This window comes from Onthophagus taurus, chromosome 5 (assembly GCF_036711975.1).
Source record: "Onthophagus taurus isolate NC chromosome 5, IU_Otau_3.0, whole genome shotgun sequence".
Classification (NCBI taxonomy): domain Eukaryota; kingdom Metazoa; phylum Arthropoda; class Insecta; order Coleoptera; family Scarabaeidae; genus Onthophagus; species Onthophagus taurus.
Window position 1 is genome coordinate 3714621 of NC_091970.1, and position 27481 is coordinate 3742101.

Below are 27481 nucleotides of genomic sequence, written 5' to 3' on the forward strand. Positions count from 1 at the left end.
AAGTACACAAACATTTACTAAAAAAAAACCTTTTATTATTGTTAAATAATTAATAACTTTTTAATTAAATAAATTTATGGATTATGTCACTTTTAAAATCCCCTAAAGTGACAACTTTTTAATAATTAAATTACTAATTCAATATAATTTATTGATAAAAATGCGTTTTATTAATATTTACTCTAAAAAATAATGTTTATAATTGTGTTTGATAAAAGAATTGGTTAATTAATTAGTAATTTTCCCATTTAAATGAATAATCTTTTAGTTAAAAATAAATTTGGGGTTATGTCGCTTTTAAAATCCCCTAAATTGACAACTTTGTAATAATTAAATTACTATTTCAAAGTATTTGAAATTTTTTTATTTATTAATAAAAATGTGTTTTAATAAATTAGTAATTTAAATAAAATGAATGTTTAAAGTATAAAGTTTTTATTTATTAATTTAAAGATATATTTTATATAATAGTCAAAAAGTAATAGTAGTAGTTCATTTTTACTCATTAAATCAAAAAATGAAACACAAACACTTACTACATAAGAAAAAAAGTTTTAAACAACACAAATCTAACAAATATCACAAAAAAAAACATAAACTGGGGTCACATCAATACCTAGTATTCTTATCATTAAATCAGTATACTCATCACATTTCTCACCCCACAATATAAATACTTATAAACAACAGTCATTTAATCAACTGAAGTTTCGATAACTTCTTTAGAAAGTTTGATTCGCTTTGATTGTTGCTCGTAATCCTCCAAATCAGATTCGGATTGTACACATGCCGTTTGGTAATTATTATACATCAAATTGTTAATTTTCCTTATTAACTTTTTGTCGTCTTGAAACCACGGGTGATCAACAACTTCGTCAATGCTAAATCGTTTCGTCGCGTCGCAAACCAACATATTTTTAATTAAATTCTTCCCGTTATCCGAAATTTCGCCCCACAATGAATCCGCCATTGCGAATTTCCCGGCTAAAATCATTTTTGCTAAAGCCTGGTTCTTGGCGGCGGACTTAGGTGCTCTAAACGGTAATTCTTGCGATAACATGTAATACAAAATAACCCCTAAACTCCAAACGTCAACTTTTTTCCCGTAAGCTGTTACGGAAGGATTAAATATTTCCGGCGCGCTAAAATAAGGAGTTCCACATTTCGTTTTCATAAACGATTGATCCAACATCATTTTACTTAATCCAAAGTCGGAAATTTTTATCATATTATCGTCTTTATCACTTTCTTTTTTAAGTAAAATATTTTCTGGCTTTAAATCTCGGTGGATTATATTAATACTGTGGAGGTGTTGAACGGCAACAACAATTTGGTAAAAAAGGTACTTAACTTGAGATTCTGACAATCGCTGTGGTGAAATTAGATAAGTTAATTCCCCACCTTCCATATAATCCATTATTATAAAGTATCCACTTGATGTTTCTTCGATTTCTTTCAGAGAAATAAGAAAGGGCTAAAACAAATTAAATTAGTACGTTTAAAATCGATAAATTTTAGATCTCACATGATTCAGCTGCTTTAAAATATTAATTTCTTTCTGGATGTTTTCTGGTCGATTCAATGTTTTGTTACGATTTGATGTATTTTTTAGAATACGTTTGCACGCGTACGGTTGACAAGTGTACTAAATTAAAATTTAAATTAAAATTATTTAAAAAGCTTTTATCAATTTGGTAAGAAATTATAGGAGATGTGGATTTCCTTGACTTTGAAGTTGTTATTTAATAACATATTAAAAACTTACTTTTTCAAACACTAAACGAACGACTCCACAAGCTCCTTGCCCCAAAACATGCGAAACTTCATATTTTTCTTTTAACCCTTCTGGTAAATAATCTTCATTTAAACTTAGCAACGAAATAAACTTGTAAACTAAGATTTAATTATTATAATAAGAAATTAAAAATGTAATTAATAAACTAACTTGTAAGTTTCCTACTATAAATTGCAATGCGGTCTCCGCTTTGTAATATGCATTGTCTGTCTTTGCCTATTAATCTTCCGTTTAAAAATGTCCCATTTCGACTTTTATCGTGGATACGGATTGTTCTATCGGAACACATTTCTATGTGGAAATGTTCTTTGCTTATACTCCCGAGAGAAACGGAGGGAGGAAATGTATTTTGAGATAAAACGACGTTGCAAGTATTCGGGTTACGGCCCAAAGTAAATGTTGGCTTCTCTAAATCTGTATTAAATTGTAACATTTGTGATTTATTAGTTTATTAATCTTACCGAAATTAGAAATTGTCCTAATCGTGGAAAGTAATCGCCCCCAATAATTCGGAGGCGACTGAAAAAGATTTGTTGTTGTTGGTGTTAACTCAGGGATTCCTGGGCTTAAAGTTTCGGGTAAAGGACAGGACATGATTAAACGATTTTTATTAAACTAATTAAACACTAACAGGTAAACAAGGAAATAGGAATAAGATACATTTCACGAGTAACGAACGAATAACCACAAAAACGTGCTCGTTTTAAAGCTATTGGTCGGCAGCTTCTTCGCCTTCCGAACTAATATCACGTGGTGTTGCAGCTGCGCATTAAAAATTCGTCTTTATTTCTTATCTCTTTTCTTCTCCAAACAAACCCACACAAAAGAATCGAAAAAAAATCCTTGTAAAACTTAGAGAGCAGGTAAAGAAAAATTTTATGGTTAAATACCGAAAAAAGGGACACAGGTAACAAAATTTATTTAAATTTTAAATCTAATTTATTTAGAAATTTCAAATAAATCTAATAAATACATTTACAAATACAAATTAAAAATTATAAATTTTGAAATGTCAAATTGACGTTTACTGTCACATTGAGGTTTAATATGACACTTAACGTCAATTAAAAATTAAATTAATAAACATATTTTTGTATGGAAAATTGGGAATTTACACAATATCCAATTTTAAAATAACGATAACGAACTGACCCTTTTCATTTTCTTATCGTATCTTATTGCATAAAACGGTGGGTTTATAAACAGCTGATTGGACAACACTGAACTTTTCAAACCTCATCAAATTCCCATTGGTTCAACACACGTGTTTACTTCTTTAAGTTAACCTTTTAAGATTATTGCACAAAATCTTTAAACACTTCATTTAAAACCAGTTAAAAACAACATTCCGCTCAATAATAACGTTTAATCGATTTCGTTCGCTTCAAATAAAGTTTATTAAGTAAGATTGGTTAGATTTTAATTTTAACTTAATAATTTTTTCTTAATTATTCTTTAAGGAGATGAGTTCAAACGTTTTAATTATCGGATCTGGAGGAAGAGAGCACGCAATTACCTGGAAATTATCTCAAAGTAATCACTTAAAAAACATTTTTGTTGCCCCCGGAAGTTTCGCAATTGGAAATGAACCCAAAGTTAAAATTATTAACATTGATATCAAGAATTTTGAGGTAAATTTCATAAAATTTAATACATAACCTTTAAATTATAAATAAACGTCACTTTGACAGCATATGTCATTTTTGATATTTAATTAATTTAATTTTAGTTAATTTCAAATTGGTGTGTTACAAACGATATAAATCTCGTGATAATCGGCCCGGAAGATCCTCTCGCAAATGGAATAGCCGATACCCTAACATTAAAAGGAATTAAAGTTTTTGGTCCGAAAAAAGATGGTGCTCGAATCGAATCGGATAAAAATTGGGCGAAATCCTTTTTTGATCGTTACAATATTCCAACGGCTCGTTGGAAATCGTTCGAACACGCGGATGAAGCTAAAAATTATATTAATACGAGTACTTTTCCGGCTTTGGTTGTTAAAGCTTCAGGATTAGCCGCCGGAAAAGGTGTGATAGTTGCTTCCAATAAAAAAGAAGCTTGCGAAGCTGTTGATGAAATTTTAACGTCTCAAAAATTTGGAAAAGCCGGTCAAATTATCGTCGTTGAAGAATTACTCGAAGGTGAAGAAATTTCCGTTTTAGCTTTTTCCGATGGGAAATGTGTCAAAGCGATGCTCCCCGCTCAAGATCATAAACGAATTTTCGACGGGGATAAAGGCCCAAACACTGGGGGAATGGGTGCTTATTGCCCTTGCCCTTTATTAAGCGATGATGATTTAAAAATAGTCGAAGAAATAGTTTTGAAACGAACATTAATGGGATTTAAGCAAGAAAAAATCGATTATAAAGGTGTTTTATACGCCGGATTAATGTTAACTAGGGATGGGCCAAAAGTCCTCGAATATAACTGTCGATTTGGCGACCCCGAAACAGAAGTAATCTTACCATTATTAGATACTGATTTATTCGAAATCATGATGAGTTGTTGCAACGAAAGTTTAAGTACCCAAAAAATTAATTGGAAACAAAATTTAACTGCAGTCGGTGTTGTAATGGCTTCAAGAGGTTATCCCGAAACTTCAAGTAAAGGTCAAATAATAAAAAATGTTGATAAAGTCACATCGAAACCAGAAAATGTTGTTTTTCATTGCGGCACCACTTTAAACGATGGAAATTTAGTTACTAACGGAGGAAGAGTTTTAATTTGCGTCACATTAACCCCAAGCCTACAATTATCATCGATTAAAGCTTTAAAATGTTGTAAAATGATTCAATTCGATGGTGCGCAATATAGAAGTGATATCGCTCATAAAGGAATTGCTAGATCAATTCTTGAGCGTGGTAAAATGACTTATAAAGAAAGCGGGGTTGATATCACGGCTGGAAATGATTTAATTACCCATATAAAACCAAGTGCAAAATCCACCGATCGTGTTGGAGTTATGGGGGGATTAGGGGGATTCGGCGGATTGTTCGATTTGAAAGCTTCGGGTTATAACGATCCCATTTTAGTTTCCGGAACCGATGGAGTCGGAACAAAATTAAAAGCACGTTATTGTAATTTAATTAATTAATCAAAAATTAAATTAATATTTTTAGATTGCACAAGAAATCGGCATCCATAACACAATCGGAATTGATTTAGTTGCAATGTGTGTTAACGATATTCTCGCAAACGGAGCTGAACCATTATTTTTCTTGGATTATTTCGCCTGCGGAGTTTTAGACGTTAAAGTGGCTAAAGAAGTTATTTCTGGGATCGCCGATGGGTGTAAATTAGCTGGATGCTCGCTTTTAGGTACAATTTTAAAATTAATTTTAATACGTAACCTCGATAAGTCATTGTCAATTTGACAGACGTTATTGGCGCCATCTATTATCAATAATCATAAGTTAATATTATTTAAAATTAATTGTTTTAAATTAATTTTTTAGGAGGTGAAACTGCCGAAATGCCCGATATGTACCCACCGGGTGAATATGATTTAGCAGGATTCGCTGTTGGGGCCGTTGAAAAGACAAATTTTTTGCCGAAAGTGAACGAAATCCAACCGGGTGATTTAGTTATCGGATTACCATCAAGTGGAGTACACAGTAACGGTTTTAGCCTTGTTAGGAAAGTGATGAAAATAGCCAACGTTAATTACAAAGATATCGCCCCATTCAGTTCAAACAAAAAAAGTTTCGGTGAAGAGCTTTTAACCCCCACAAAAATCTATGTAAAAGGATTAATAAAAGCGGCATCTTCCGGAAAATTAAAGGCATTCGCTCACATAACAGGGGGTGGGCTCTTAGAAAACATTCCAAGGGTGCTCCCAAAACAACTGGGTGTTACGTTAGATGCTAAAAATTGGAAAATTCCCGAAGTTTTTACTTGGTTAGCAACATTAGGAGGAATAAACGAATTCGAATTGTTAAGAACTTTTAATTGCGGAATTGGTGGAGTTGTAATAATCGATAAAACACACAAAAACGAAATTTTAAACCTCTTATCGGAATACGATCCTACGATAATCGGTCAAATTCGAAATAAAGAGAACAAACCACAAGTTTTCGTCGAAAATTTCACTCAAACGATGGAAATAAACATGAGAAAATACATTCCACAAACAATAAATCAAATTGGGACTAAAAAGAAAGTTGGTGTTTTAATATCGGGAAGTGGGACCAATTTGCAAGCTTTAATTGACGCGACTTTCGATGATTCAATGCACGTGGGGGCTGAAATCGTTTTAGTTATATCAAATAAACCGGATGTTGAGGGATTAAAACGCGCTGAGAGAGCTAATATTCCAATAAAAGTGAGTTTAACATAACCTCAAAAAAAAAAGAAAATTAACAAAATCATTTTAGGTCCTAAAACATGTTGATTACCCAACTAGGGAATTATTCGATGAAGCAATGCACAAAGAACTCGTTAAAAACGATGTTGAAATTGTCTGTTTAGCTGGATTTATGCGAATTTTAAGCGGATGGTTCACAAAGCAGTGGCGGGGAAAACTGATTAATGTTCACCCCGCTTTATTACCATCATTTAAAGGGATTCATGCCCAAAGACAAGCATTAGAAGCGGGAGTTTGCGTCACGGGATGCTCAGTTCATTTCGTTGATGTACTTTTAAAATTTAAAATTTTTATTTGAATTAAATTATTTTTGTTTTAGGAAAATGTTGATACGGGTGCAATAATAACTCAAGAAGCCGTTCCGATACAAATAAATGATACTGAAGAAATATTAACGGAAAGAATTAAAAAAGCTGAACATAAAGCTTTTCCGAGAGCACTAAAACTTTTAGCTGCAGAAAAAGTGAGGTTAGGTAACGATAATAAAGTAATTTGGATTTAATTTTTATATTAAAATAAAGTTAGAAATAAAAATTTATTATTTTTATTATTATATAATTACTTTTACTGTTGAATAAGAGATATCACTCAAAATGTTTAATTTCATTATTTTAAATCGTTCATAACTTTCCTTAACATTTGGTTACATAACGCAGCGTATGGATTCAATTCAACCAACTAAAACAATTTTTTTAATTAAAAATGCAATTTAAATCGATTAATTTTTACTTGAGATTTCGCAAATTGACTTCCAAGTTTGCTGGCTTCATCAAAATCGTCCCTTGCCGAATCGTTTTGTTCCCTTTTCCTATACAATAACCCCCTTTGGCACAAAGACTGACAAAGCGTTCTTTTTTGGTTATTTCGAGCCAATTCAATCGCTTTCGTCAAATCAAGAAAAGCCTCTAAAAATGAATTAAGATTTAAAAAATAAAAATCGTTTTGATAATTACCGTTTTCCATGAATTTAAGTTGATAAATTTGGGCGCGATTGTTGTATAAGGAAGCTTTTTGTGGTGCAATATTTAAAGCTTCGTTAAGAATATTCAAAGCGTTCTCTAAATCGCCTTTTTCGGCGCGATTAATTGCCTCGATTTCTAATTCTTTCGCGTTAAGAATTTCTTCGGTTTCTTCTTCAACGTCTTGAATCGTAGAGTTTAATTCTTCATCGTACGCTTCGGTTAATGGTAAACTTGGGTTGAAAATGCAGTTTAAAACTGCTTTATCGTGGTGACTTAAATCAACCATTTTGAAGGATTAAAGTTTCTTAATCAGTTGGTGGAGGTTAAAAGAATGTGTTTTTATGCTTTCTTATATTCCTGTTATGTAAATTGTTGCTAGGTGTCTCTTTAAGTGGATATTTTGCATATTGAGTTGAAAAACAGGTTTTTTAATGATAAAATTTTTATTGAGTTATCTCATTTATTTATAGCATTTCTTTTAAATACATTTATAAATGCGTTTTCTATACATTTCCTATTTCCCAAAAACCGTGTTCGATTCATATTTATATTAATAATAACTAATAACATTATTTTACATATTTTTTGTCGAAATATTAAGTTGGTAATATTTGACGTTTTAAAAATTTGACATGTCATTAATTTAAAAAGATCCTTTTTAAGGAATTTTGATAAATCGAACACGATTTGGACGAATTTCCAGTTAAATAACTTCCAACAAATTAAAAAAATATATGTATCGCTTTAAAGAATTACTCTTTCATAATAAAAGTCCGTAAAGACCCAAAAAAATGAGATTATAGAAGTAGGAGTAAAAACGAAAAGTTTCTTTTATATAAATCGTATAAATCCCTTCATTTCTAAACAACTAAACATTTTTCCTAAAGAAAAATAAGGTAAGTCTAAATATTCATTATCACCAACAACTATTCATTAATTAATTATATTTTGTGGATAAAACGTTAACAAGTTATTTACACCGATCTCTGTTTATTGAGACTTCACTCCCATCTTTTTAAATAGAAATAACGGTAATTTTTTCTATAAATTAGTATATAAAAACATAATTTGATGTAAACGTCAAAAACATAACCCAAAATTCGTGTTTAATCTGTCAAAGTGATATGGGGTAAAATAAAAGTAACTAGATTTAAAGAAAATTTACCGATTTTTCTTTAAATTTGTGATAAAAATAATAAACTGCACCTATTAACATTATCTATGCTTTGTAAATTTTCCTAAATACCATCAACAAATAATAAACCACAAAAAAAATACAATGATTCGAATTATCTTTAATTATTATTTTGATGTTTTATGTGCGATACCAAAAGATTTCGTTTCCCTTCATCTTTTATGATTCATCCAAATCCTCTTGATCAACCATTTCAAAATCCTTACCTGTGCTCGATCGTTGACTCGATTCACTTTCGCTCTCAGAACCTCCCCCGGTTATAACCTCAACTTGACTCCCCCCATTATCAGGTTGACTAAAACAAAAATCATAAATTCCTTTTTAATTTAATCCAAAAAATAAATACTTTTCATCATCTCCATTTGATTTATTAACTTTTCGTTGTCTCAACAAATTCTCATCATTTTTAATGTCTTCTTCATTATCTTTCCGATCGATTTCATCTTCTCCATCAGATTCTTTATCTTTCTTCTTTTTTTTTGATTTTTTAATTTCATTTTTTCCTTTATATTCATACTTAAATCAAAAACGAATTTAATTTGATTTATTTTTTTATTTTAATTTACTAACGTGATAAAGGGGCCAAAACGAAGCGAAGAATCCCACGTCTTCGGTTAAATTTGGAAGAATCCATATGTGATGTTTTCCAATAGTGAATATCCAAACGAGGCAAAAAATTATTAATCGTAGAACAACTAAGAGTATAATAAAAACCAAAAAACCCGCCGCGGCTATGCTTAAATAATAAACCCCCAATCGAACTGATGGAGGCCATAACGGGAACAAACAAATTCCGATTGCCCCCAAAACTAACAATGTACCACATATCCAATAATAAAAAGGAATTGGTTCATAAATCCAAACGTAAGCGTCCAATCCATCAACGAATCTTTGATCGTTATGCATTTCTAAACGCACTTTACGTTTACGTTTTGATTTCTCCGTAATTTCCGCGTTTCCCTCAACCACACTACTTTCAGCATCCGTTCCTTTTTCGCCCTTTTCCTTTTTCTTCTCATCCCCACTCTCAACTTTTTTATCTTTCTTTTTAGACTTTAATTCTTGTTCCGAAACCGGCACTTTTCTAGCGCGATGATAAAATCTATGTTCCAACAATAATTGAAGAAAATTAACAACATCGTTCCTAGTTTCGAATAAAGCATCGGTTCCTTGCGCGAATTTCGACTCTAAAAGCCCATCGATAGCTCTGTATCCTAAAAAAATTATTTATTCAAAAAATTTTTGAGGTTATGTTTTTCTAACCTGTAAAATATTCGACATTGTGATTTAAAAATTTCGTTTTCTTTATGGGAACGTTTTTTCGAAGCCATTTAGCGACTTTATATTCGTCTTTAGACGGTTTTGGGTCGTTTTCGTCTCCATGAGGTCCAAAATCCTAAAAATAATTTAATTAAAATAAGAATTAGTAATTGTTATTCATAGGTGGCGCTGTTCATCAAAACAAGTTAAATGTCAAAGTGATTTTTACCGAAATAAAACGAGGTTTATTTGGAATATCCCGTTAAATAAGGTAATGTATCTTAAATTTATCGTTAAAACACGATTTCGATTGTAATTAATCATTGTTTTATGCCGAAATAAAACGATTAGGTTGTTGACGTTTCTTGACATTGAATTACATCGGTAATTACGTCCATAACTAATTAAAATAGAAATAGTAACATTATAACATATTAGGTACAATTTTGACAAATATCTCTCTTTTAAGATATTTTTGTAAACGTCAGCTAAAATTCATCGTAACATATTTCATATGTCGGATCATTTCAACGTGATATAAACAAATTTATTTGTTGATACGCGGGTAAGTACATTTTTAGAGCCCTTTTCAAATAGATTTTAAGAATATATATTTTAGGTTTTTGTAATACTCACGTCTTTTCGTTTCTTGCCTTTACGCTTTTCCGCCATGTTGACAGTTGACAATTATGTGACGTCATGATGACCAACCTTATATTTTATTATTTTTATAGGTTTTTTAACTAAAAAAATCATTAAATTATAATTTATTTAATATTCATATCAATAATAAATTAATAACAAGAAATGTATTAAACGATTTATTATTAAACTAATTATGGGACGCCATCTATTGACTTAATTCTCAACACAACTGTCAAATATTAAGTTTTAAATGATTTCTTTTTTAGGTTAAATGGCTCTTTATGTTTTAAATAAAATTCCTACCATAAAAATGTGCAAACACCTTTGTTGTAAAGGATATTATTCAACAAAACCTTTATTAACGCAATTAGATTACAAAGTACGTTTTTTTTTTTAAATTTGGTTTACTTAAATTTGTGTAGAAATGTTATCAAGTTTTAGAAATACCCGAAGACAGCGACCAAGAGCATATTCGACAAGCCTATATAACGTTGGTGAAAAAGTACCACCCAGATAGAGGTGAAGGAAACGATGATAAATTCAAAGAAATCGATGTAGCGTTTAAGACTTTAATGGATAAAAAATCGAAAGAACGATGGGATGTTGAAATCGATGAGTCCCCCGATGCCCAAGAATACGATATTAAGCACACAGCGCCTCAACATAGACAATTTTTAAGTTACGAAGGTATCGGAACTGGCACCGTTTTTCAACGGGAGAAGCAATACTCGAAATTAAAAGCGATGCAAGCAGCCGTTAACGTTCTTTCGCATCGTATGCAAAAAGCGGCTGCGGAAGAAAAAGCTTTGATGCAAAAATCATCGTTGAAACACAAAATTAAAACTAAATATGGCTACGAGAGGTTGGTCGAAGATCTGATACAAGAAGCGATATCAAAAGGGCAATTTAGTAACTTATCTGGAAGTGGAAAACCGCTAAAAAACATTCACGATAAAAATCCTTACGTCGATTTTGTTACTCATAAAATAAACGAGATTTTAATCGAAAATGGATTCACCCCCGAGTGGATTACCTTGCAAAAAGAGATCCGACAAGATATGGGGGTCCTCAAAGATAGTTTATTGATGGAAAGGAAACAAATTGGCCCAATTCCTTTAAGCAACGACGATAAATACATTTGGAGTGATGTTGTCGAGAGGCATCGGATTTTGGTTGATGCGATTAATAAAAAAATCACCAAGTATAATTTAGTCGTACCTGTTTTAACCAAGCAAATGTTTTTAATTGACATTTTAAAAGAGTCGGAGAAAATTTTAGAAACCGGGTTGAATAACACTCAAGTTCCCCCAGAAAATCATCAAAATGACAGTTCTAACCTCCAAAATGATACTTCTTCGTTATTTGGGTTTATAGATAGCCTATTTAATAAGAAGTAAAAGAAATAAGTTAATAATAGTTAGAATTATTTATTTTATTGTTTAAAAAATTAAATCAAATTAAATTTAATTAAATTAAATTGACGTTTCAACAAAAATGACGATTAATTAAATTTTTAATTTAATTTATTAATTAATTAAATAAATTTATTTTTGTGAGGGGTGAATTCAAATGCTTTAATAAAAGATATTTATTTAAAATGATTTATTTAATTATTGTTATTGTAAATTTTTTTGTTTATATTTTAGGTTGGTATTAAAATGTCACATGACTTTAAATGTGAGTGGTGTTAACAACTTGACGACGTTAAAGTTTCCTAAAGGACGGTGTTAAAATTTAACGTAATGCAATCGTCGCGCAGAAAAAAATCTGTCAAAATCCCATAAAATGGCTTCCAAACAGCAGGAATTAGATATAATAGAGAGTTGGGAGCAAATTGAGGAAACCGAAGTATGTAAATAAAACCACATTAAATTTGGGCACCCCCTTGCTTTTATCGTTTCTTTACCTTTCCCCTAAGTTAAGAGTTGAATCGTTACTTACGTACAACACTTCCTCACTGTTACTCACCATGTGTCCTCGTTTTAAAGGTTAGAATTTAATTTGCGTTTGTTTTAAGGATATCGAAAGGAAATTAAACAAACTTATCCCGTCCAAGAGTTTGGCCGATACCAAAACGTAAGTAACAATCAGTTTTAGTTTGATTAATTAATTTTTTTAATTTAATAGTAACAAATTAAACGGTACAAGTATAGGGATCATCTTAACCGGAGATGATGCTTTACGATCGCAATATGTACCACCAGAACCCACAGTAAAGATATTAAAACGACCGACGAATAACCAAACCAATAACGATGCGAAAGTGTTTCAACCGAAGAAAACGTTAAAAGAACGAGAACAAGAATATGCGAAAGCACGACTTAGGATATTAGGAGAAGCCTCTTCTCATGAGAAAGACGATGAGAAGTAAGCGGTTTAATAAGAAATAATTTTAATTAATTAATTAATGTTTTAGAATCTGCATACAAAACAAATTGAAATCAAGTGAAAGTGAAAATGTTTTAAGACAACCTCGAGGTCCAGATGGTACGAAAGGTTTTACGATACGCAGATAGTATTCTGTGTATTGTATAGAAACGTTGATACGTTTAATAAATCTGCAACAATTTTCCTTTTTTTTTTAAAGACGTCTTTAATGTTTATATTAATATATATACGTAAAAATGAACATTGAGACCGTTAAGAAAAGCCAGTCATTTTGTACATATATACATATTTAAATTTTCTTTAATTCGAGCTCTCTTAATATAAAACATAAGATTTTTCATTTTAATCAAATTTTTTTTGCATTTTTTTAAGCGTCGTTAAAACTATGTAATAGGGTACTTTTTTTTTAGTTTAAGATTGCGTTAATTACGATATTTTTATTGAACGTGATAACGATCATGGCTTGGCGAAGTTGCTTCATAAAAACGATGAATTATTTTTAAGGATCAAAATCAAAATGTTTATGAGGCAATATTTTACTATGATTGCTGTGTTTAAAATTATAATACGGTGTGAATGTGTTAATTTGTAAACTAAATATAAACTAAAACATTAAAATAATAATTTATTTTCATTGACTAGTATTTCACAGAGAGAATAAACAAATTTTATTTTAATACGGAAAACATTATTCTAATTGTATTCATCTAAATAAAATAGATGATATTTAAGTATTTAGGGAATGTGTGATATGTTTTTTTAAACAAAGAGCAAAAAAACTGGCCACTAGAATATCACAATTAAGGAATACAATTATAATAATTAATTATTGGAGCCAAATTGGAGAACTTTGGCTACGTTCGAGACTAGCTTCTCACATCAAAATACACTCGCATTGAAAATCTTTAATTCGAAATAATAGTAACCGTTTTTAATTATGATGTAGGTTCTTTCGTTGAAGAATCAATCGGTGGTGGTGGTGGTGACGATATCACTTTATCAATTGGATTCACTTTGTAATTGATTCCGTAAGGTCTTAAATGATATATTAAGTACTCCAACACGTACATTTGATTGGGGCTCACGTAATGAAACGAAACTGCGTTATCGGAGCAACAATCCATACCCTAAATCAAAAATATTTAATTTTTAGGTTATGTTTTAACTGTCAAATTTTAATTATAACTTACCTCAGTGGTTTCGTAATACACATACTTCCAATACCAAAACGATTTAGGGCTATGCCCCGGAATTAAGTGATGTTCGGGAACGAACGGGAAAAATCTTCCACGACCCAAAGAATCCCGAGTATCCCCAGCCTCAACCCCAACCCCTTCCAAACATTTCCCCATTTCAACATCTTCGGCTCCACTACTCGATGGGCTACACACCGTTTCATTACGTAATCCATACTACAAAAAATTTTTTAATTTGTTTTAGCTATAAAATATTTTTTTTTACTTCAACGAATCTTCTCAACGCTTCCTTGCTTAACACATAACCAGCCCCTCCGCTCATATAACCTTGTTTCACGTACGGTTTAAATCTGCACCCAAAATACAAAGGATCCCTTGATTTATAAGGATAAAGCATGTATCGTAGATTCTCCAAAACCACATAAGTATCATCGTCCGCCTTTAAGAACCACTCAGCCTCGTTAAAATGGAAGTTGTATATGTATTTAAAAGCAGCCTTTGTTTTAGCCCATAAATTATCTCTTCCTTCCTCTACGTCCAAACCAATCGCAGGTAAACCAGGTTCTAAAGATAAAATAACCTCAAAAAATTAAATGTCAATTTGAAGTCTCAATTTAAATTTCTAACCTGATTCTGAGCTCATGAATAAAATTTTGTTGCATCTTTTCCCCCAAGTATTTTTAACGTGGCGAGCTTTTTTTTCGTGATTATCCGGCCCGGTCATAACCCAACATAAAATTGGTACTTTTTTGGTTAAATCGCGCGCGACCGAGTCGTCTTCGTCTTTGTGGAACTCCTCCTCGGGGCTATGTTGTCCCGGATCGATTAATGGTCCTTCCGCCGCATGGATGTCTCTGTAAGAATGGGGATCGTCGGAAATCGAGTGCGGAATCCAATAGAAAGTGAACGTAAATCCGACCACGAATCCAATTATCAATGTGAAAATTAGTTGCTTGTTTACTGGAACGCTAAAAAAACAATTTAGCAGGGCTTGATTTAAATGAAATAAAACAAAATTTTTTGACATTGATAAAAATGAGCGTATTAAAAAAGTCTTTATTGAGATTTACAAGGTGTTATTCGAAAAGTTGCAAGATTGGCGGTGATAAAGGGAGTTCGGGGAATCCGAAAAAACTGCAACATTTGAAAAAGGTCCAAATGCTCTTTCAGAAAGATAACGGACTTCCGGTTTATTTAAAAGCAGGCACCAAGGATAAGATATTGTATAACATAACAGTTCTTGGACTTTTAGTTGGATTCGGAATGAGTATGGAAACTTTTATCAAATTAACGATGAAATAAATTTCTAAAAAAAATTTTAATTAAATCAAAGTGTTACCTTGTTTTGTTATGATTTCTTCGGACATTATGGCCATTAAAGTCGTTAAAATGAAATGTTTTTGCTTTATACATTTTAAGTTCGTAACTGGTGACTTGAAAACTTTGACACAAACTGCGGCGTGGTTAGTTATTTGAAAAATTATAAGTTAACCAAAAAAAAAAACCAATTCAATATCTTTGTTTACTTATATATATGTTTACTGATGTACTAAAGATAATAAATCAAAAAAATTTATTGATTTTTAAATTGACGTTTTAGAAATGTCAAATAAAATTTTAATACCAACTTAAAATTTAAATGAAATTATATTAAATTTAGCTGAATCAAAAATACCTACATCTAAATAATTTTAAAACGTAGTTAGATTAAGTTTTATGGTTTTCTTAGTTTTTAAAATAATATAAATAACTTATTTTGAATAGATTCAAGGTTTTGACGCATTTATTTCCCCTAGAAACATCACAAAGACTTTAAATAAACGTGCTCAGAATATCAACTAGCTTTTAAACTTGATTTTAAAAGTAAACAATAAAGAGGTTGCTAAAAATCGATTTAAAATTGTACTAAAAAATAAATAGTTATTTGTATTTTAAGAATATTTAATTTTTTAAAGTTTTTTGACAGATTTTTTATTATTACATTTTTGTAAAATTGTAATAATTTTAAAATGTTGCATAAAATTCCCCTTATCTTCTATTAAATGTGAATTTCTTAGAAAAAAAACTAACTACGTAAATAGACAAGTTATGGAATACTTTGTTGAGAGTAATAAGTACTTTGCATAAAGAATTTTTGAAATATGTCTTGTTAATACCAAAAAAAATGGATTAACTCAACTTGTGACCTAAATATTTAAGTTTTAACAAGCTTTGGGCATTTAATTGATTAAATTTATTTTAGTATATAATTAGGGTAAAAGGAATATTCTTACCGTTGATACCACATTATAACAATTTCTGTGTTAACGGGTAACAGCTTTCTTATCAACTAACACTTCAATACTTTAACCTTCTTGCTTTATACCTAACTCTACAACATGTTTTTATGTTCTTTTTATTCATAAAACCAATTGAATACTCAATAATTTGAAATAATCGATTAAAAATAAATTTAAAAATTGACATTTAAAATTGTAATTTACTTGTTTCAAAAAATAATGTAAAGGTAATAGAATATGATAACCTCAATTTAAACCTGAATAATACACTCCAATAATATACAACCAATCAGAGGAATGATCGTTTAAAATTCCGACCAATAACGTGATTTTTTAAGTGGATAAAAGCTACCTAGGTTTTTCAACTGAATAACTCACTGATATTTTTTAACTGATAAAAACGCGGGTAGCATATACAGGGGTGTCCGGAAATGACGTGTACAACGGAAGACCATAAGTACCTTGATCAAAAATATTTTGATTTAACTGAACTTATCTATATACAAAATTGCTTAGTTTAGTCGCTAGAGGGCTTTAAAAATTTATAATAATCATTCCGTCATTTCCGGACACCTGTATATACTTTTGTTAACCTGTCACATTTTTGACAAGTATAATTGTTAAATAGTTAATCTCCCTAAAATACACTCGAGCTTGATTTTAAATCAAGATAATTTTATTTTTAATTCACTCAAGGTTTGTTGCCCTTTGGAAAAAACTCTCAATCAAAATCAAAAGATAAAATCGCGATTTTATCATGCTTTTGATTTTGAGTTATTATCATGGCAACAAAGCGTTCGTTTAAAAATAAAATTATTCGATAGTTACGCTCTTATGTATTTACCCCCGAAAAAACTACAAGAAACAGCAAACCACCAACATAACCTCAATAATATAAACTTACCCTGCACAAGATCGAATATGCCCCATTTTAAGTTTGCGTCGGATGACGCCCCAAATTCCGCCCCTTACACTTCCGTTCAGTTCGTTTACGAATCATTTTGGTTCTTTGTGTTAAACATTTTTGGGAGATCGGATTTTTTTGTGTACTGAAGAGCAGAAATTCATTAGAAATTCTTCGGGGTGATGGGAAGTGAAGTTGCAACATCTTCGCCACAGTTCAGGTGTGCATACGTCATACTTCTTTATTATTTGAAAGTGAAATGTTTTTCTTTTAATATTGAAAAAATTGAGTAATGTTTAAAATTAATAACGGTAATTACGTTCTTAAAGGTATTGTTAAAATGAGGTAAAACTAAAAATTAGAATTGGGTTATTTGGGTTGCCTATATTCACAAATCAAATTAATATATTTTATTATCAATTTATTGTTAATAATTTATTTCGACGCTTTTTTTTACAATTAAAATTAATAAATTATTTTTGATTTTTAATTTCATATCAAATGATTTATGATTATTGCAGGGATTAAACGATTTTATGGAGGTTACAGAATGTTCCATTATTTGACCCTTTTAAGACAATGTTTTTAGTGTTTACGATTATTAAAACCTAATTTTTTACTTTAACGATCGATTTAACCAACCAAGCCACTTATTTAATCTTGTTCAGCGTAAGACTTATCTGCATCCAAAATAGGTAGCATCAGTTGATTTATATAAGTAACGTAAACTCTCCAATACGACATAAGCAGCATGTCATTATTTATACTTACCCAATTCAAAGTTATAACTAAAATTTTGTTGCATCGTTTTTTACTATAATATTGGGTAAGGAATTTTAATGTTTATACATTTCAGTGAAACATTGTTAACAAGTATGACGACAATATATGATAACAATATATGAGTAATGTTTTTCAGTAAGCCAAGGTGGTATTAAATAAAATGTTTTGTTTTTAGTTGGATAATTATATGAAAATGTATAAAGAAAATAATTTAAATAATTTCATCCTTGAATCTATATTGATTTTTATTGTTTTCAGGTATTTTTCGAACCATTTTTCAATCATTTAAAATGGAACAAGAAGCTTTATTAAAAAGGGCCATGTTGGTTCTGTACCAACAAGATTTGAAGAAGATTTGTGATTTGTGACAAAAGAAAAACAGAATTTTAGATTCAATTATGGAATTTTTTATTAAAAACGAAGATAGTTGTAGATAGTTGTATAAAAATTATTTTCTAATAATTTATTAAAAATATTTATTTAAACAAAAAACAATAGCGCCATCTCTTAACATCATAAAAAAAAATTGACATTTAATTTATTTATGATTATACGAAAATGTACAAAGTAAAAAGTTTAAATGGTTTCATCACAAGGTAATTTTAAAATTTTTTTCTATTTCAATTCTAATTAATCGTTGTTAGATCCCTCGTAAATAAACCACAGTTTTTTTCTTTAACAATTGGATTCATGCTCGGATTTATATTCACTTTGTATTGGTTTCCGGTATATTTTGAACCGTTCTCACACGATTCATTTCAAGGACCACAAACCGATCCTGGCACGCACAGCCCCGAAGAGGAATTTCACAAAAACCAGGACGATTCTCTCGCACAAGATTTAAAGAGAAAAGTACGAATTTTATGTTGGGTTATGACCAAACCAACTAACCACGAGAAAAGAGCCCGTCACGTTAAAAATACGTGGGGGAAACGGTGTAATAAAATTTTATTTATGAGTTCTAAACCCGGTAAAAATTAAAAATTTAAATGTCAAAGTAACATTTAAAGTGTCAACCTAAAATATAACCTAAAAAATAACATAACCTAAAACGCTTTATTTTCTTAGATTCTGATTTACCTGCGATTGGTTTACCCGTACAAGAGGGAAGAAATAAATTATGGGGAAAAACGAAAGAAGCTTTTTATTACATTTATCAATTTCATTTCAACGAAGCCGACTGGTTTTTAAAAGCGGACGATGATACTTACGTTGTTTTAGAAAATTTGCGCTACATGCTTTATCCATATAAACCTACAGATCCTTTGTATTTCGGATGCAAATTTAAATATAACACTTACGTAAAACAGGGCTACATGAGTGGTGGAGCCGGTTATGTTTTAAGCAAAGAAGCATTACAAAGATTTGTTGTTATCGGCTTGCATAATAATACATTGTGTAATCCGTTTGATGGTGGTAGCGAAGATTTACAATTAGGAAAATGCATGGAAAACGTTGGAGTTAAAGCTGGGGATAGCCGCGATTCTTTGGGCCGTGGACGATTTTTTCCATTCATTCCTGAACATCATTTAATTCCGGGGCATTGTCCAAAATCATTTTGGTATTGGAAGTACGTTTATTACAATACGACCGAAGTAAATATGTTTTAATTTAAATTATAGAGTGAAATAAAAAGCAATTTTAGGGCATGAATTGTTGCTCAGATAACGCGGTATCGTTTCATTACGTGAAACCAAATCAAATGTATGTATTGGAATATTTGATTTATCATTTACGACCTTACGGAATCAATTATAATATGAATCTAACTAATATAAAGGAAGCCATTTAATAACTTTTTTAAAGTTTGTGATATATTTATATATTATTTAAAATAAAAAAATAATTTTAGGGTTATGTTTTTTTATGGATCCATAGAGTACAATTAGAATATCTGGAGGGTTATTAAATTAAAAAATTGTTTATAAAAAGCGTTATTTATTTATAATAGAATACAAATATGGAAAATTGAAATACAATATAAGTGTACAAGGTTGCTTTTACACGTTATATATATATAGTAGTAAAGTTGTAATAGGGGAATTATTTTAAATTAATAATTAATATATAACCTATAATTTTTTTTTAAATTATAAAATTGAATAAAATTTGATTGTCGCTAAAATAAATAAAATTAAATAATTTATTAATTTTTAATTAATTAACAGGAAGACAACTTAAAATTATTTTTATTACGCATATTAATTATTTAACACTAAATAGACAGAGTAAATAGGGAGGTATTTACAGAATTGTTGTTTTTCCTTACAGCGAGTAAAACATTTAAAATAAACGTTTAAGATTGAGTAATTATCGATTAATTTTGTCGGGAAAGTTTAAGATTTGAAATTGAAGTAAATTCGAACACTTATTAACTATTTAACATTACATCATTTTCAAAAAAAAATTTTTTATATATTTAAAATCGTTTTTTAATTCCGGACGAATTATAAAGACGAATTCAGAATTAGTTTCCTTTAATTTTAATTTAATTAATTTAATAATCCCGGTTTAAATTGAAGTTTACGTGTGTATAGACGTTAGCAAAAGTTTTTGTACAAAATGGTACAACGATATCGACAAGTATTTACAAAAATTACAAAATATTTAGTGTAATAAATACGTTGTTATGTTATATTATATTATAAAAGCTACCGGTTAACGATGAATTTTAATTTTAATACTTGGTGCGGTTCTTTTTTGGTTTCTCGATGAACATTTACTGGGTACACAATTTTAAAGAAATTTAATTCGAAATCGCTACATACAACATTCATTCTCGTCTTTTAATCAGTCTTAATATCACATTAATGAAATAAAATCTTTTTTTTTTTAAATTATTTTTGATACCAGGTATTTGTTCCATCGAGAAGTTAGTCTCAAGTGCAAAGTTTAATTTTTCTAATCAAATTTTAACTTTTAGTTTATGTAACCGCTTTTTCGTAAGTGGGAGGTGGGGAATCCCGGCGGATAATCTGTAAAGATTCGTTAACATCTTGTGTTGGTAACATAATGGCGATGTGGTACGGCGGTGGAGGCATTTCAGCTGGATTAACTAAGACGGGAACGTCGTTTGGCACATGGACTTGCGATGATTCCTCGTGGATTTCGTTCTATAATTGAGTGATTAAGAAGAAATTTGCGTTTAAAAAGAAAATTACCTGTTCGTTAGAAACTTGCGCCGAATTTTGACCGTGTAAAGGACACGAAGTGACAGCTTCATACAAAGAAACCAACCCCCCAACTAACAAAATAAAAACGAGGAGGGCGCAAAAAGCCAACGCTTCCATCCCCATATTCGCGCCGTGAAAATAAAACTTGGCCAAAGCTATAAAAAACGTGATGATCGCAAAAAACGCCCAAACCCCGCACTTAATCTTTGCAGTTGATGAAGTTTCGCGGGGTAAAGCTGAGCTGCTGTGCGACAAAACATCGTTTGATCTATTTAGGGCATTTCCTTGGGTTAAATTTTCCTCTATAACGGGGCAAGGATGGATTTCCCCGTTTGATGGGACATCAATTTGCTCCCCTCTAGTTCTTTCAATGAACCTGGCGTGGTAATAACCAGGTCCCCGATTTTGGTTACGTCTCCCCGCATTCGCTACACTTTCAATTGACTGAAAACGATGCACTGGAGTTACCATTAGCTTCGGGTACACGCCGCTATACGACGCTCCTCTTCTAAATCCTGAAATTAATTCTTAATTAATTTGAGTCGTTTTCGCTGTTTATTTATTTACCTGCAATATATGGACGGATAATATGTCCCCCGTTAAACCGAACGCATCCTTGGCTCCTTTTATCAATCCAAAAATGCATGTGTAAAGCAAACAAAGAAGCGTCACCAAAGCGTTTACATTTTTTAATACAAATTCATTTCATGATTTTTATCCCTTCTCCCTTAATTCGCGCTTTAACACTGAACGACAAGAAAAATCCGATAAAACACGTCACTTTTTCCTGTTTGCTTGCAGTGTTCGACATGAAAGCAGTTTCACGACGTCGAATTGTATACATTCAGAAGCCCTCAACATTTATGCAATTCGTAAATGGGGAAAACGCATGAAAGGGGGTTCATGTTTGGGAAACGCTGAAAGACGCCGGCGCATCGGCGTCGATATCTATGTTTACGATTGGTAAGGCGATTTAAAGACGCCTTTTTATTATTTCGATGTATAAAGTGCACTATTAACTACAAATACAACGATTTTATGCCAAATTAGCATCTATCAAGTTAATTATTTGATATTACAAAAAATTTCATTACAAATGTATTATTAATGATGGGTCAATTACCTCGTCGAAAGAATTCGGCCAAACGTTAAATTAACCAAAAAATTAATTCTTCAATTTAAAATGCAATTTTTCCCGCTAAAATGTAATGGAGAATCTAGTCATTCCTATTGGTTCTTTACGGTCATAATGTCATATGTAACTAATAGCAACCAACTGACTTTTGAATTGTCAATTATCCGCCAAAAAAACGTTTGTTTCGCACTATTTTTCTAAATTAAAATTAAATATTATTAATAAATTAATTAATGAATCAAAACTACGAATATGTAATAAATTTAACGAAGAAGATGGTAAATATCGATTTAATTATTGTTATTGATTTTTAGATGAAGCCGATAAGAAGTGGCTCGATTTGATGTTTATATGGCGAAATCTAAAATAACTGTAATACTGAGTAAAAATTGTTGTAATATTTGTCTTTATTTATAATATTAATAATATATAAATAAGTAATAAATACAATCTTTTTAAGTTTTTTCTTTTTTATAATTATCTATGTAAGTTGGTAACACTGTTTGTAGGTTATAATTTATTTTATAGGATTAATTCATTAATAAGAATTGATTAGTGATTAATTAGAATTAATTGGTGTCAAAATGAAGTTTTAAAGTCAAAAGCAACCTTAATAAATTATAAATATATCTTTATAAATAAAATTTTATTTACAAAAGAAAAATACATAACCTATAAATCAAAAAACGCTGTAGAACCACCTCTTCTTGTATCAAAAATCGCCTCTATTTCGTCATCTAACTTAGTGATAGCTGTAAGAGCAGCGAAACCATCCACAGCTGGCGTAACGGTATAATTATGTCCAATTTCCTCCAAACCATCAATGATATTCTCATCGAATCCACTCTCAAATTCTATCGACATTGGGAATAACTGATGATGTAACCGTTTCATTAAAGTGGCTTCTTCCAGTGGAATATTGAACCATAAATTTCTTATTGCAACTAAAGCCGTTGATGTTGTTATTTTTGTACCACCAGCAGCTCCGATTACCATCCGAACATCACCGTTATCATCGATTATTACGGTTGGGCACATAGAAGATAAAGGACGTTTGCCTGGAACTATGTAATTAGCGGGGGATGGGGGAACTCCGAATGAATTTGTTATGTTTGGAGCTGAAAAATCATCCATTTCGTCATTTAAGATTATTCCGGTGCTTGGTGATCTAACTTCAGAACCAAAACTAACATAATAAGTAAATAATAATTAAAGTTATAAATAAAATTGTAATAATATCTTACTATAAATTAATAGTTCCTGTGACAGAAACAGCATCACCCTCGGGAGAAAGTACTGAGATATGAGCCGTACCATGATCTTCTATTAAAGAAGTCTTAGCACCATAATGTTTTGGATCTTGATATGTAACATTATCAAATATGAGTTGTCTGATATCTTTGGCGTATTCCTCTGAAGTAATGTTGGATAATAGCTGCGAAAATCTACAGAATGAGATGATGAAGGTTAAGAAATGATTGTTTATGTACTTACGTATTCGATATCAATGTAATTGGTATCACCAAGTTCAGTTCGCTTTCCGTAACCATATTTAAAGCTCTCTACGATTCTTTGAAGGTTCCTCACCGATTCCCCTTCGGAAAGTTCTAAGTAATCTTTTAATATGTTTACAATAAAAGCCATAATCACTCCGGAACCAGGTAAAGGTGCCGTATAAAGTTTCTGATTAAACGGAAGATCCACGATTATCGGTTCTTGCCACTCAGCCCTAAAATATCCCGATTAATTAAATTATTTTATTTAAAAATTATTAATATTTACGAATAATTAATCATATCTTCTTCCGTTATTATTCCGCCAACATCTTGAATATCTTTCACGAATTGTTTCGTTAAAGTTCCGTTATAAAGCGCGTCAGCACCTTCTTTAGCAATTATTTCGAGAGTTTCCGCTAGTTTTGGTCGCTTTAACATATGCCCAGCTGTGTAAGCTTCGTTCGTTTCAGGATCAATAAAAATCTCTCTCAACGATGGGTTATCCAAGAACTTTGCTTCTCTCGATTTAAAAACTCTCGCTAAATAATCTGTTACTAAATGTCCGTTTTTACATAAATCTATCGTCGGTTGGAGGACTTTTTCCCATTCTAAAAGCCCAAAACGTTGATGTGCCATCCATAAACCACGTAATTCGCCTGGAACTGCGATTGCTAATCCGCCTAGAAAGAAAATTGTTGATTCGTTTTAGGTTAAAGTTGGTTGGGGTAACCTTTTGATGCTAAAGATGAGTTTCCTTCGAACATATCTGCGTAAGCGTCTCTTGGAGCCATTTCTCGAGCGTTTAATGAGTAAACTTTTCCTGTTGATTTTTTGTAAATAGTCATAAGAAATCCGCCCCCTAATCCGGTACTTTGAGGCATTGCAATTCCTTCGCAAAGCATTGCTGCTATTGCTGCATCAACCGCGGTTCCCCCATTTTCCATAATTGCCCTATTAACAAATTAATCCATATAATCAAAGAGATTTTAAGAAAATAAGAAACAATGGGTTATTAAATTTATTATTAGACTTCCATATTTATTTCTATAATCTTCAAGGATGAAATTCAATTATTTTATGATCATTTAGTGTAAATAAACGAATGGTATTTTATCATTTTTTGCTAAATATAGTCAATCTATTGAAAAGATAAAAAATATATCTGATTTATCACAAGTATTATTATTATTATAGGATTATGAGGGCATACTTAACATTTTATACTAATTTTAGAGTTTTAAAGTTTGAAAATGAGGTTATATAGCTGTTAATTTAATGATAATTAAATTTAAACTGTCAAGATAATAAAAAATAAATTTAAAATAAAAAATAAGATAATTTTAAAATGGAAATAAAAAAAATAGATATTATTAAACAATATAAATAAAAGTAAAATAAGATATTATTTTTAAAAAACTAATTTTTAAACGTCAATTTTGACAGTTTATTTGACACGGTTTATGGGGGGATAACAAATTGTATTTTGTGGTTCAAATTAAGCAACAAAGACTTCTTTTATAGGGAGTGCGTCATTAATAATTCATGCGGGCGATTGTGATGAAAAGTTATTGCACACATTATATACATATAAAATGTTATCATAAATAGTTATAAATTTTATTGTCAGGTAATGTTTGATTTCTATAAAGATAAAGTATAATAGATTTATGTTAGATTATTTAATTGAAATGATTATATTCAAGGTAAACTTAATGTGTTTTTTTTTTTTATTTTTAGCGTAATTCGTAGAATTAAAAGGAAAATGCGAAAAATTGTTGGAATGTCAGCTAAACATCAAGGATATCATTATTTTATTATAATACTCACTTTCCAATTTCTGCGCATTCATGCCCGTTTGTTACAACGGCTCCTCTATGAATAACTTTTTCTGTTCCCAAAAATATTCCTAAACAAACTCCCAAAACGACGATTCCAGCTAATAAAATAGCACAAAGTACGGAAACTTGAACTTTTCTAAAGCAAAAAAGAAAAATGAGCTAAATTAATGAAAAAGAAAGTTAAAACTTACGTTAACGTCCGTAACATCATCTTGAAAGCGAATGGTTTCTGGGATTATTAAGAAATTAAAGTCGATTTATTATTTCGTACACGTGCTTCTATTGGTACACAAGAAAGAGGTCAGATTGAGCGATACCACAACCATTCCGTTTGAAGGTTTGGTGCTCACTCGCTAAATTCGCGGTGTATTGCGCATTTTATTGTTAAACTACACCTGGATAATAAATGTTGTAAAAATGCGGTTTAAAAAATGATTAAAAATCAAATTTATGCCAACGAAAAGTTCATAAAACGCAAAAATTATTACAAGGACATCCTTGTTTATATTTTATTCACAATGTTGATGTTTTAATTTCATTATAGCCTACACAAATTTATCTTTATCAAATAGGAAAATACGTACTTTCGATTTCGCATCATTCGCGTGTTGTTTCGTCATTATTTTAGAGTTTGATAAGAATAATTGAAAATAATGTTGGTGAAATTTATTAAAAAAAAACGTTGATTAAATTAACGGAAATCTTAAAACTATAAAGCAATATTTGTTGAACAAACTGGATCTTATTGGTCTATTCCAGTCGAAAATTATGACCCGATAATTAAATATCTACAAAAATCCAGTTGACATAAACAAAACGGTCCCTATTTGGAAAATTTTAGCAAAATCTTTTTCGGGTAGATAACAATAAATTATAATTGATGATAATCAAAAAGAAACAGATAATCGTGAAACGCCAATTTTTGAAATACGCTTTAATATTTAAAAATAATTTTTAAAATAAACGTTTTTTTAAAGTTGTTAATAAATGAATAAATAAATTAAATTTAATTGTAACTAACATCAATCAATTCATTTTTAAATGACAAATTATTACACGTCAAATATGACGTTTAATTATCAAATATGAAAAACTTTCAATCAAAAATGCCGGTAATTAAATACGGTTTAATATTTAAAAATAATTTATAAAATAAACGTTTATTTAAAATTTAAAGTTATTAATAAATAAATAGTATTATTTAATTGTCATTTTAAAAATTTGTATAAATAGTGGCGCCATCTACATTCAAAATTTTAGTTTCCTACTATTTACGAATTATTTACTTTATTAACATTAAAGTTATTTATTCTTAATAAATCAATAGAATCATAAATAAATTAAATAAAACATTTAAAATTAATAATTAAAATAATAAAAAACTAACTTCAATCAATTCAATTTGAAATGTCACAAATGTCAAATTATTAATTTTAATAAAAACTTCAAATCAAAAATGCTGGTAATTAACAAACTCATTAATAAAAATTAAAATAACATTATTTATAATTTCTCCAGACAAATAATAATAGTAATAACAACCAAGCATATAACCCAACTAATCCGGATGATCGAAATTTTCAAAAATGTGGTCGAGTTTTCACAGGAACCGTTGAACGCGTTATGAAATGGAATCGAATCTACTCCGATTTTTGTTATTACGAAGTTATAGGTAATAATATTAAAAGCATAAAGATAATTCAATAATCTTTTACTTAGCTTCAGTGATCGCATTTCAAGATGGTCCGAATAGATCACAACGAACAATGTTGTTAAGAGATCGACAAGGCCCTATTTTGCAAGTTATATATTATTCAAATGATCGCATCAATATCAACGATTTCTTTGTAGGAGAAACATTAAGGTGATTCTTAATCATTTCTTTTTAATAATAAATTACTTAAAAATATTTTTTTAAAGATGTTTAGGGCATATGACATCGGCTAATACTCTTCATGCTTTAAGTATACGAGTGGCTACTAACGAAGAATTAACCACCTTACAAAGGATGGTTTATATATCAGAACATGCTATGATGTCATGTTTGGAAAAAAAATAATTTACAA

General features: G+C 30.2%; 11 protein-coding genes and 2 long non-coding RNA genes across 22 annotated transcripts; 7 read left to right on the forward strand and 6 right to left on the reverse strand.

Moving 5' to 3' along the window:
* Positions 1-418: 418 nt before the first annotated feature.
* Positions 419-2593, reverse strand: LOC111426617 (ovarian-specific serine/threonine-protein kinase loki). Its single transcript, XM_023061225.2, has 5 exons — positions 2257-2593; positions 1946-2209; positions 1766-1893; positions 1526-1645; positions 419-1474 (listed from the first exon to the last, which is right to left on the reverse strand). Exons 1-5 carry the CDS (start codon positions 2387-2389, stop codon positions 695-697), a joined length of 1425 nt encoding a protein of 474 aa, XP_022916993.1. The 5' UTR covers positions 2390-2593; the 3' UTR covers positions 419-694.
* Positions 2594-2595: 2 nt separating this feature from the next.
* On the forward strand, positions 2596-6699 carry LOC111426615 (trifunctional purine biosynthetic protein adenosine-3 Gart). Of its 2 annotated transcripts, none has more exons than XM_023061224.2 (7): positions 2596-2702; positions 3256-3426; positions 3525-4865; positions 4918-5116; positions 5254-6119; positions 6172-6429; positions 6481-6699. In XM_023061224.2, exons 2-7 carry the CDS (start codon positions 3259-3261, stop codon positions 6661-6663), a joined length of 3015 nt encoding a protein of 1004 aa, XP_022916992.2. In that variant the 5' UTR covers positions 2596-2702; positions 3256-3258; the 3' UTR covers positions 6664-6699. The 2 variants fall into 2 exon arrangements, with proteins under 2 accessions (XP_022916992.2, XP_022916991.2); XM_023061223.2 differs by lacking the exon at positions 2596-2702 and adding an exon at positions 2930-3197.
* Positions 6690-7464, reverse strand: LOC111426620 (tetratricopeptide repeat protein 36 homolog). Of its 2 annotated transcripts, XM_023061231.2 has the most exons (3): positions 7115-7456; positions 6891-7066; positions 6690-6839 (listed from the first exon to the last, which is right to left on the reverse strand). In XM_023061231.2, exons 1-3 carry the CDS (start codon positions 7407-7409, stop codon positions 6768-6770), a joined length of 543 nt encoding a protein of 180 aa, XP_022916999.1. In that variant the 5' UTR covers positions 7410-7456; the 3' UTR covers positions 6690-6767. The 2 variants fall into 2 exon arrangements, with proteins under 2 accessions (XP_022916999.1, XP_022916998.1); XM_023061230.2 differs by having other exon boundaries at positions 6891-7464.
* Positions 7465-7563: 99 nt separating this feature from the next.
* LOC111426618 (translocation protein 1) lies at positions 7564-10305 on the reverse strand. Its single transcript, XM_023061226.2, has 5 exons — positions 10215-10305; positions 9582-9714; positions 8889-9532; positions 8665-8834; positions 7564-8613 (listed from the first exon to the last, which is right to left on the reverse strand). The coding sequence occupies exons 1-5, from the start codon at positions 10248-10250 to the stop codon at positions 8478-8480; spliced, it is 1119 nt and encodes a 372-aa protein (XP_022916994.2). The 5' UTR covers positions 10251-10305; the 3' UTR covers positions 7564-8477.
* LOC111426619 (dnaJ homolog subfamily C member 28) lies at positions 9754-11824 on the forward strand. 3 transcript variants are annotated; one of them, XM_023061228.2, is made up of 4 exons: positions 9754-9849; positions 10048-10143; positions 10490-10602; positions 10646-11824. In XM_023061228.2, exons 3-4 carry the CDS (start codon positions 10495-10497, stop codon positions 11618-11620), a joined length of 1083 nt encoding a protein of 360 aa, XP_022916996.1. In that variant the 5' UTR covers positions 9754-9849; positions 10048-10143; positions 10490-10494; the 3' UTR covers positions 11621-11824. The 3 variants fall into 3 exon arrangements, with proteins under 3 accessions (XP_022916996.1, XP_022916997.1, XP_022916995.1); XM_023061229.2 differs by lacking the exon at positions 10048-10143 and having other exon boundaries at positions 9764-9849; XM_023061227.2 differs by lacking the exon at positions 9754-9849 and having other exon boundaries at positions 9880-10143.
* Positions 11825-11901: 77 nt separating this feature from the next.
* On the forward strand, positions 11902-13245 carry LOC111426097 (SUZ RNA-binding domain-containing). The gene is made up of 4 exons (XM_023060452.2): positions 11902-12071; positions 12241-12299; positions 12351-12590; positions 12640-13245. Exons 1-4 carry the CDS (start codon positions 12009-12011, stop codon positions 12737-12739), a joined length of 462 nt encoding a protein of 153 aa, XP_022916220.1. The 5' UTR covers positions 11902-12008; the 3' UTR covers positions 12740-13245.
* On the reverse strand, positions 13224-17077 carry LOC111426093 (glycoprotein-N-acetylgalactosamine 3-beta-galactosyltransferase 1-like). Of its 3 annotated transcripts, XM_071195828.1 has the most exons (6): positions 16081-16109; positions 15147-15260; positions 14435-14775; positions 14073-14371; positions 13802-14023; positions 13224-13738 (listed from the first exon to the last, which is right to left on the reverse strand). In XM_071195828.1, exons 1-6 carry the CDS (start codon positions 16092-16094, stop codon positions 13547-13549), a joined length of 1182 nt encoding a protein of 393 aa, XP_071051929.1. In that variant the 5' UTR covers positions 16095-16109; the 3' UTR covers positions 13224-13546. The 3 variants fall into 3 exon arrangements, with proteins under 3 accessions (XP_071051929.1, XP_022916212.1, XP_071051930.1); XM_023060444.2 differs by lacking the exons at positions 15147-15260; positions 16081-16109 and adding an exon at positions 16991-17077; XM_071195829.1 differs by lacking the exon at positions 15147-15260 and having other exon boundaries at positions 16081-16219.
* Positions 17078-17130: 53 nt separating this feature from the next.
* LOC111426094 (glycoprotein-N-acetylgalactosamine 3-beta-galactosyltransferase 1-like) lies at positions 17131-19874 on the forward strand. Of its 4 annotated transcripts, XM_023060447.2 has the most exons (6): positions 17131-17210; positions 18032-18369; positions 18418-18743; positions 18842-19368; positions 19419-19578; positions 19626-19874. In XM_023060447.2, the coding sequence occupies exons 2-5, from the start codon at positions 18332-18334 to the stop codon at positions 19563-19565; spliced, it is 1038 nt and encodes a 345-aa protein (XP_022916215.1). In that variant the 5' UTR covers positions 17131-17210; positions 18032-18331; the 3' UTR covers positions 19566-19578; positions 19626-19874. The 4 variants fall into 4 exon arrangements, with proteins under 4 accessions (XP_022916215.1, XP_071051931.1, XP_071051932.1 ...); XM_071195830.1 differs by lacking the exon at positions 19626-19874 and having other exon boundaries at positions 19419-19624; XM_071195831.1 differs by lacking the exon at positions 19626-19874 and having other exon boundaries at positions 18418-18710; positions 19419-19624.
* A 70-nt stretch (positions 19875-19944) lies between these two features.
* On the reverse strand, positions 19945-21791 carry LOC111426095 (uncharacterized). The gene is made up of 3 exons (XM_023060449.2): positions 21514-21791; positions 20935-21461; positions 19945-20886 (listed from the first exon to the last, which is right to left on the reverse strand). Exons 1-3 carry the CDS (start codon positions 21590-21592, stop codon positions 20698-20700), a joined length of 795 nt encoding a protein of 264 aa, XP_022916217.1. The 5' UTR covers positions 21593-21791; the 3' UTR covers positions 19945-20697.
* LOC139429757 (uncharacterized) lies at positions 21739-22544 on the forward strand. Its single transcript, XR_011640336.1, has 2 exons — positions 21739-22335; positions 22396-22544. It is a non-coding gene; the product is annotated as an uncharacterized lncRNA (long non-coding RNA).
* A 151-nt stretch (positions 22545-22695) lies between these two features.
* LOC111426092 (glutathione hydrolase 1 proenzyme-like) lies at positions 22696-25829 on the reverse strand. The gene is made up of 7 exons (XM_023060443.2): positions 25607-25829; positions 25405-25551; positions 24308-24528; positions 23864-24257; positions 23576-23810; positions 23326-23516; positions 22696-23267 (listed from the first exon to the last, which is right to left on the reverse strand). The coding sequence occupies exons 1-7, from the start codon at positions 25624-25626 to the stop codon at positions 22754-22756; spliced, it is 1722 nt and encodes a 573-aa protein (XP_022916211.2). The 5' UTR covers positions 25627-25829; the 3' UTR covers positions 22696-22753.
* On the forward strand, positions 24503-25878 carry LOC139429759 (uncharacterized). Its single transcript, XR_011640337.1, has 2 exons — positions 24503-25204; positions 25315-25878. It is a non-coding gene; the product is annotated as an uncharacterized lncRNA (long non-coding RNA).
* A 920-nt stretch (positions 25879-26798) lies between these two features.
* LOC111426098 (uncharacterized) lies at positions 26799-27481 on the forward strand. The gene is made up of 4 exons (XM_023060453.2): positions 26799-26877; positions 26934-27087; positions 27135-27279; positions 27336-27481. Exons 1-4 carry the CDS (start codon positions 26872-26874, stop codon positions 27472-27474), a joined length of 444 nt encoding a protein of 147 aa, XP_022916221.1. The 5' UTR covers positions 26799-26871; the 3' UTR covers positions 27475-27481.

What these genes read in the sequence shown, in the direction of transcription:
- LOC111426617 (XM_023061225.2), bottom strand. Translation starts at nt 2,389, where the DNA reads ATGTCCTGTCCTTTACCCGAAACTTTAAGCCCAGGAATCCCTGAGTTA. An exon ending in TTCGTTTAGTGTTTGAAAAA is followed by an intron (nt 1,646 to 1,765) that starts GTAAGTTTTTAA and finishes ATTTTAATTTAG; the next exon opens with TACACTTGTCAACCGTACGC. An exon ending in TTTTAAAGCAGCTGAATCAT is followed by an intron (nt 1,475 to 1,525) that starts GTGAGATCTAAA and finishes AATTTGTTTTAG; the next exon opens with CCCTTTCTTATTTCTCTGAA.
- LOC111426615 (XM_023061224.2), top strand. Translation starts at nt 3,259, where the DNA reads ATGAGTTCAAACGTTTTAATTATCGGATCTGGAGGAAGAGAGCACGCA. An exon ending in AGCTGGATGCTCGCTTTTAG is followed by an intron (nt 5,117 to 5,253) that starts GTACAATTTTAA and finishes TTAATTTTTTAG; the next exon opens with GAGGTGAAACTGCCGAAATG. An exon ending in GAGCTAATATTCCAATAAAA is followed by an intron (nt 6,120 to 6,171) that starts GTGAGTTTAACA and finishes AAATCATTTTAG; the next exon opens with GTCCTAAAACATGTTGATTA.
- LOC111426620 (XM_023061230.2), bottom strand. Translation starts at nt 7,409, where the DNA reads ATGGTTGATTTAAGTCACCACGATAAAGCAGTTTTAAACTGCATTTTC. An exon ending in GTCAATTTGCGAAATCTCAA is followed by an intron (nt 6,840 to 6,890) that starts GTAAAAATTAAT and finishes AAATTGTTTTAG; the next exon opens with TTGGTTGAATTGAATCCATA.
- LOC111426618 (XM_023061226.2), bottom strand. Translation starts at nt 10,250, where the DNA reads ATGGCGGAAAAGCGTAAAGGCAAGAAACGAAAAGAC. An exon ending in AAGGCAAGAAACGAAAAGAC is followed by an intron (nt 9,715 to 10,214) that starts GTGAGTATTACA and finishes AATTATTTTTAG; the next exon opens with GATTTTGGACCTCATGGAGA. An exon ending in CGTTTTGGCCCCTTTATCAC is followed by an intron (nt 8,835 to 8,888) that starts GTTAGTAAATTA and finishes TTTTGATTTAAG; the next exon opens with TATGAATATAAAGGAAAAAA.
- LOC111426619 (XM_023061228.2), top strand. Translation starts at nt 10,495, where the DNA reads ATGGCTCTTTATGTTTTAAATAAAATTCCTACCATAAAAATGTGCAAA. An exon ending in TAACGCAATTAGATTACAAA is followed by an intron (nt 10,603 to 10,645) that starts GTACGTTTTTTT and finishes AAATTTGTGTAG; the next exon opens with AAATGTTATCAAGTTTTAGA.
- LOC111426097 (XM_023060452.2), top strand. Translation starts at nt 12,009, where the DNA reads ATGGCTTCCAAACAGCAGGAATTAGATATAATAGAGAGTTGGGAGCAA. An exon ending in AGTTTGGCCGATACCAAAAC is followed by an intron (nt 12,300 to 12,350) that starts GTAAGTAACAAT and finishes TTAATTTAATAG; the next exon opens with TAACAAATTAAACGGTACAA. An exon ending in CATGAGAAAGACGATGAGAA is followed by an intron (nt 12,591 to 12,639) that starts GTAAGCGGTTTA and finishes TTAATGTTTTAG; the next exon opens with AATCTGCATACAAAACAAAT.
- LOC111426093 (XM_071195828.1), bottom strand. An exon ending in ATTCATGAGCTCAGAATCAG is followed by an intron (nt 14,372 to 14,434) that starts GTTAGAAATTTA and finishes TTTTATCTTTAG; the next exon opens with AACCTGGTTTACCTGCGATT. An exon ending in CGTTGAGAAGATTCGTTGAA is followed by an intron (nt 14,024 to 14,072) that starts GTAAAAAAAAAT and finishes AATTTTTTGTAG; the next exon opens with TATGGATTACGTAATGAAAC.
- LOC111426094 (XM_023060447.2), top strand. Translation starts at nt 18,332, where the DNA reads ATGTACAAAGTAAAAAGTTTAAATGGTTTCATCACAAG. An exon ending in TTAAATGGTTTCATCACAAG is followed by an intron (nt 18,370 to 18,417) that starts GTAATTTTAAAA and finishes AATCGTTGTTAG; the next exon opens with ATCCCTCGTAAATAAACCAC. An exon ending in ATTTATGAGTTCTAAACCCG is followed by an intron (nt 18,744 to 18,841) that starts GTAAAAATTAAA and finishes TTATTTTCTTAG; the next exon opens with ATTCTGATTTACCTGCGATT.
- LOC111426095 (XM_023060449.2), bottom strand. Translation starts at nt 21,592, where the DNA reads ATGCATTTTTGGATTGATAAAAGGAGCCAAGGATGCGTTCGGTTTAAC. An exon ending in TATCCGTCCATATATTGCAG is followed by an intron (nt 21,462 to 21,513) that starts GTAAATAAATAA and finishes AATTAATTTCAG; the next exon opens with GATTTAGAAGAGGAGCGTCG. An exon ending in CGCAAGTTTCTAACGAACAG is followed by an intron (nt 20,887 to 20,934) that starts GTAATTTTCTTT and finishes ACTCAATTATAG; the next exon opens with AACGAAATCCACGAGGAATC.
- LOC111426092 (XM_023060443.2), bottom strand. Translation starts at nt 25,626, where the DNA reads ATGATGTTACGGACGTTAAC. An exon ending in ATGATGTTACGGACGTTAAC is followed by an intron (nt 25,552 to 25,606) that starts GTAAGTTTTAAC and finishes TTTTTGCTTTAG; the next exon opens with AAAAGTTCAAGTTTCCGTAC. An exon ending in ACAGGAACTATTAATTTATA is followed by an intron (nt 23,268 to 23,325) that starts GTAAGATATTAT and finishes TTATTATGTTAG; the next exon opens with TTTTGGTTCTGAAGTTAGAT.
- LOC111426098 (XM_023060453.2), top strand. An exon ending in TTGTTATTACGAAGTTATAG is followed by an intron (nt 27,088 to 27,134) that starts GTAATAATATTA and finishes TCTTTTACTTAG; the next exon opens with CTTCAGTGATCGCATTTCAA. An exon ending in TTTGTAGGAGAAACATTAAG is followed by an intron (nt 27,280 to 27,335) that starts GTGATTCTTAAT and finishes ATTTTTTTAAAG; the next exon opens with ATGTTTAGGGCATATGACAT.